The following is a 6,197-nucleotide window of genomic DNA, read 5'->3' as shown; positions in this document are numbered from 1 at the left end:
ATACACACACCCACACACACTCACACACACACACACATAATATATATAATATATTTTAATATATATATAATAATATATATATATATATACATTTATATATATGCATATATACATATAATACCTATATGTACACACACATCAGCACACACACACACACACAACACACAACACACACACACACAATATAGTATAATATATATATATAATATATATTATGTATGTATATATAAATAACATACATACATATATACAAGTATGCATACCCCCGGGCAACTCATCCAGAACGAAGCTGAGATATTATCAACGAATTAGACAAGATTGGAGAGCCTTCGGTACACGCAAATAATATATTATGAAGTTTCTTGCCATTGTCTCTTTGAAGGTTTTTAAACCAATGTGTCTTCTCCGTCATAACATATGGATTCAGAAACATAGAGTATGATCAGAGCATTTGAGAGTAAATTATTAAAGTACTCTGAGAGGGATGGAAAAGGCTCATGGAAAAAAAAAAAAGGAGTTGGCTCAAGAGTAAAACAACGCAATGGAAAATAAATGACGTAAAGCACCAAGGGCAAGACCAGTGACAAGATAGCATAATGATACAAGAAAATTCTCAGGGCTAAACTGGAATCAGAGGACAAAGGACCAAGGGAAAAAAAAAAAAGTGACTAGAAAATATTGAGAGACCTTGGGGGGTTTTTATGCTGATGAGATCATCATATATATATCTATATATATATATATATATATATATATATATATATATATATATACATATATATGTATATATATACATAAATATATATATATATATATATATATATATTTATATATATACATATATATATATATATAAGTGTATGTATGAACATATGAAATTGCATATAAATATATATATATATATATATATATATATATATATATATATACATATATATATATATATACAATAAAAAAAATATACATATATACACACACGTGTGTGTGTGTGTGTGTGGGTGTGATATGTGGGTGTGTGCGTGTGACTGTATATGCAAAGTTCGTTAATGTGTGCGTGTGTTTGTTTCTTATAATCCTTGAAGACGATTAGCGCCTCTGCCGTCACGGAACCTCATGATGGGTATATATAAGCGTTCCTCTTTGACCAAAGCAGCTCTGTGTCTGTCACGTCGCTGCCAAGGTAAGTCAGCTGTCGAAAGTGCTCTCGCTCTCACTTAAGCAGACGTTTTCGTGTAACCTCAGTTGTGCCACATGAGTGAAGTGAAGATGTATCCTCTGCCGGAAAATAGGAATAAATATTCAAACGGATAACTAACGGTCCAACTGATCTGTTTCGGTTTCAGATAAGAAAAATGAAGGCCGTTGTTTTGCTGTGCTTTGCTGCCACTGTGGCTGTCACTGCTGCCTTACCTGCAGCTGCTCCAGGTTAGTTTTCTTACGTTTACATTGGCCAATGTTACTACCTGTCTCTAAGCAACGGAAACCTGATAGTTTACTGTTTACTATCTATTTTGTCTTTGAAAGTTCTACGATTGTCTTTTCGATTATCTAAATATCAATACTGTTGTCTTTTCGGTGATTTAAATATCAATATTGTTGCTCTTTTCTCACAGTTTCTCTATCAATTCCCATTTTTCTTACCTTAGAGTAATGCAAAAAACATTTTAACATACACAATTAGATATGAAACTCGTTAACCAGAGTGAGCGTCTATTTCCTTTTCTGAATTGGCAGCTGCCCCAATGGTGCCCTCCCTTGCCATGATCGAGGCCTTCATCCCGACGCCCGAGGAGATCCAGGCCCTCAACGCCCTCCACACCACGCCCGCCCCGGGGGTCGTGCCCACCCCTGGTGCCGCCCCCGTGGGACCTCCAAGTGAGTGCATCATTCAGGAAGCTGTTATGGAGACGCTTGCGCGTGTGATCGATAGATAGATCTATCGATCTATCTATACATACATTTATATATATACATATATATACATATATGTATGTATATATGTAAATATATATATATACATATTCTTACATATATATATATATATATATATATATATATATATATATATATATATATATACATATACACACACCCACATACACATACAAACTGTAAATACATACCTAAATTTTAAGCATAGTAATTTATTGACGATTCTCTCTCTCCAGCCATGCCTCCTGCAGTTGCAAATCTGGTTGCCAAGTACAAGGCCGCCGCTGCAGCCTTTATCCCTTCCACCGCAGCGCCTGCCTGAGTCTGCGCCTTCTCCGTGTGAATGGTTATACGGCAGTTTAGGAGAGTCAGTTATAGTCAGCTTTATTGGCCACTAGGAAAGAAAACATTTTTTTTTCCTAACTCTCTATTGCTGTTATCAGGAATAATGCTATCAGGAATAATACGTAAAAGAAAAACAGCATTATAACTTGTCATTAATAAACCATTTGTTAATCCAAACTCTAAACGTGAATCTGTGATGGAATAAAGATATATGACATTATCTACCCTTTCTATGTGTCCCTTGGTAACACGAAACACCACAATTCAAAATCCTGTAGGACTTATGCTGTGATGCATTTAGATATTACATTTCTACATTTTTGTACATTAGAAAATATTATTTGTATATATCAAGCATATTCATGATACATTATTTAAGGCGTAGTTTATGGAGGGAAATCAAGACGCTCTTCATATCACACACATACACACAGTGTGTGTGTGTATATATACATACACACTGATATATATATACATATATATGTATATATATATATATATATATATACATATATATGTATAGTAAATGTATAAATATATATATATATATTTATTTATTTATTTATGTACATATACATATACATATATATATACATACATACATACATATATATATATATATATATATATATATATATATATATATATATACATATGTATATATATATATATATATATATGTATATATTTATATACATATATATATATATGTGTGTGTGTGTGTGTGTGTTTGTGTGTGTTTGTGTGTGTGTGTGTGTATGTGTGTGTGTGTGTGTTTGTGTGTATGTGTGTGTGTTTGTGTATGAATATATATCTATATATGTATTTGAATACATATATAGATATATTTATATATGCATATATATATGCAAATATATGCATATATAAAGATATATAGATAAATATGTATGTATAAAGGTATATATACATATATATGTATATATACATATATATGCATATATATATATATATATAATATATATATACATTCATATATATGTATATATATATATATATATATATATATATATATATATATATATATATATATAAATACATTCATATATATGTATATGTATATATATAAATATATATATATATATATATATATATATATATATATATATATATATATATAATATATATATACATATGTGTGTGTGTGTGTCTTTTCGTGTGTGTATATATATATACATATACATATATATATATATATATATATATATATATATATATATATATATATATATATATATGTACATATATATATATATATATATATATATATATATAATATATATATATATCTATATAAACACATATATACATAGATGTATATATATGTTATATATACATATATATATATATATATATATATATATATATAATATATATATATTTGTATATGTATATAAAAATAAAAATGTTACCTCCTTGTCCTTTACTTCAACTTGGGTCCTCAGAGTGAGAATACAGGCTCCTAACCATTTCACTACACGACCCACTAAAATAATTGTCTAACCAGGTGCTTTATAATCACCATGTAAGACTCCTAGCAGAGTAGTGAGAGGGAGGTTTTATAGACAATTCCCATGGGCAATCAGCGGGAATGAATTAAAAACTCAAGTCACAAATAGTTCCAGTCAAGGTCAGAGAGGTAAAATTTGTGTTTATATATAGATATATACATATGCATATATATACTTAAATATATGTATGTATACACACACACACACACACACACACACACACACATATATATATATATATATATATGGATAAAAAGTGGTATAAAAGAGACTGAATACTTTCACAACACAAGAGATGTAATTGACGCGTTTCGGGTTACCCCGTCTTCAGAACTACATGCTACATCAAGTAAACAGGAACATATATATATTAGTCAAGAGCTGACGACCCAGCTGATTCCCGTGACCTCTCGCTCGTTGTCCGCCTGATAGACGTTGCCGCGACTTTCGATAATTTGAAGCGACCTGACGCTGTGTTCATGTTCTCCTCCGTCGCGATGTATGCAGCTTCCATCATTTTTCTTTTTAATTGATTTAATCCTTCATGGATCACTTTGGCCCGTTTCCAATCCGGTAGATGTCCCGCTTCATCTACGTGTACCACCATGGCGTTGGATGTTCTGTGGTGTCGGACGTCGGCTCGATATATAAAATATTCAAAAAAGAAAGAATGCCACAGGAAAGCTAGTCCTTCCAAAGGCATGGAGATGCCAAAACGTGCCACAATATAATAAAGGAAACATTGAGTTATAGTGATTTGCAAAATATACAATACAATGTGAAAACATTTGAGGATGCCTGAATATATTCCTAATATAAAATCATACCATTCAAGCAAACCAATAGAAAATGAGTCAAACATCGCTTACATGTTACCCATAGATGCCACGTCAGTGCCAGTGCCAAGGGTCAAAGGTGACCAACTACCATTCAACATCTGGTCAGAGTAAAATCAATTCCCAGTTCGTGAGTACATTATACTATAGAGTGACATATGTCAGGTTTTCAGTGTTCATAAATCTAATCATAAATCTAATCATGCAACCAGGAAAATTATTCCTAATGGAAGCCCATTCCCTGACGGCCAAGGTCACACGGGGACGGTCACACGGAACAGATGCCAACTAGTAAATTCCTCTCAGAAATGTTGCCAGATATATATATACCATTACCTACTATTTATATATATTTAAACAAATTATAATGCATGGACACATTATAATTCACGTGCTCGTGTATGCACGCGTAGATGCTGTTATATATGAATGCTATGTACATACATACTGGCATAGACATCCGCTTGGAGTATGTGCATAATTACATAATTGTATATATATGTGCGTCTACGCTGTGCAGGCATAGGCACAATATATATAAAAACGTACATAAGTGCGGGCATGGGAGCGCGCATAAACATGCAAGCATGCATTTATGTGTAGGCCCTACACGTGTATATAAACAAATGTCCATTTTCACAAGAGTAAACTGAAAGGTAGAGAGATAGATTGGGGGATACTAAGATCTAATAACACACGAGACTAACTCAAACGTGTTATTGGAGATTAAAGGTAGCCTCCTGACTAGAGTTACTCCCCCCACCTTGCACAGTTAAGACCGGTAGTTGGGGGTATTAGGCCCCACCCCTCTTAAATATGATTTTCCAGTCAAGAAAACGACCCTCATTCCCCGGAAGCGAAGGAGCCCCTGGTCACGGCGGCGATCAGGATCGTTCTGGAGCAGAGGGTGCTAAAAATATCTGGTTAGACCCAGGCCGCCTAAAGATGATGAATTTGTGCACATACAATGTAAGGACTCTGAGAACAGAATCTGATCTTTTGACACTGCTTGAGAAACTTTCATTTATTAAATGGGATATTGTGGGACTTTCTGAAGTTAGAAGACTAGGCGAAGAGCAGAAATTACTAAATTTTGGTCACGTACTATATTGGAGAGGTAAACCCCTGGATACCAAACAAGAATTAGGAGTATGTTTCTTAGTTTACAAGTGCCTCAAAAAAAAAAATAAATAAAAAAAAATAAAGAATTCTACAGAGTGAGCGAGAGTAGTTTCTGTAATACTGAAACTAAACAACAGATTATGGGGGATTTTAATGCCAAGATAGGAATAAGGGAAGATGGAGAAACCTCGGTTGGGAAACAGAATAGGCACCAGAAATGAGAGAGGACAAAGGCTAATAGAATTGGCTGAAGCTCGATCCCTTAAATGAATACATTCTTCGAAAAGAGATCCAGAAGGAAATGGGCATGGAAATCACCATCCGGCATTAAAAACGAAATTAACTTTATAATCACCAATAGGCGCGACATTGTACAAGACGTATCCGTTATCAGTAAAGTAAATGTCGGTAGCGACCATAGACTGGTCAGAAG

The 6,197-nt window shown here is 33.2% G+C and overlaps 1 protein-coding gene across 1 annotated transcript; it reads left to right on the top strand.

Annotated features, from left to right (window-relative positions):
• The first annotated feature begins 1,119 nt into the window (after positions 1-1,119).
• On the top strand, positions 1,120-2,497 carry LOC147471351 (uncharacterized). The gene is made up of 4 exons (XM_086539433.1): positions 1,120-1,180; positions 1,344-1,425; positions 1,735-1,875; positions 2,169-2,497. Exons 2-4 carry the CDS (start codon positions 1,353-1,355, stop codon positions 2,252-2,254), a joined length of 300 nt encoding a protein of 99 aa, XP_086395559.1. The 5' UTR covers positions 1,120-1,180; positions 1,344-1,352; the 3' UTR covers positions 2,255-2,497.
• The last annotated feature ends 3,700 nt before the right edge of the window (positions 2,498-6,197 follow it).

This window comes from Penaeus japonicus, unplaced genomic scaffold (assembly GCF_977035675.1).
Source record: "Penaeus japonicus unplaced genomic scaffold, GWHDUDI00000001_assembly GWHDUDI00000009, whole genome shotgun sequence".
NCBI classification, from domain to species: domain Eukaryota; kingdom Metazoa; phylum Arthropoda; class Malacostraca; order Decapoda; family Penaeidae; genus Penaeus; species Penaeus japonicus.
Note: the sequence above shows the minus strand (reverse complement) of the source record. Positions and strands in the feature narration are given on the sequence as shown.

Bases quoted from the DNA above. Each gene is read 5' to 3' on its own strand.
- LOC147471351 (XM_086539433.1), top strand. From the start codon at position 1,353: ATGAAGGCCGTTGTTTTGCTGTGCTTTGCTGCCACTGTGGCTGTCACT. The intron at 1,426-1,734 runs GTTAGTTTTCTT...CTGAATTGGCAG, and splicing joins CTTACCTGCAGCTGCTCCAG to CTGCCCCAATGGTGCCCTCC. The intron at 1,876-2,168 runs GTGAGTGCATCA...CTCTCTCTCCAG, and splicing joins CGCCCCCGTGGGACCTCCAA to CCATGCCTCCTGCAGTTGCA.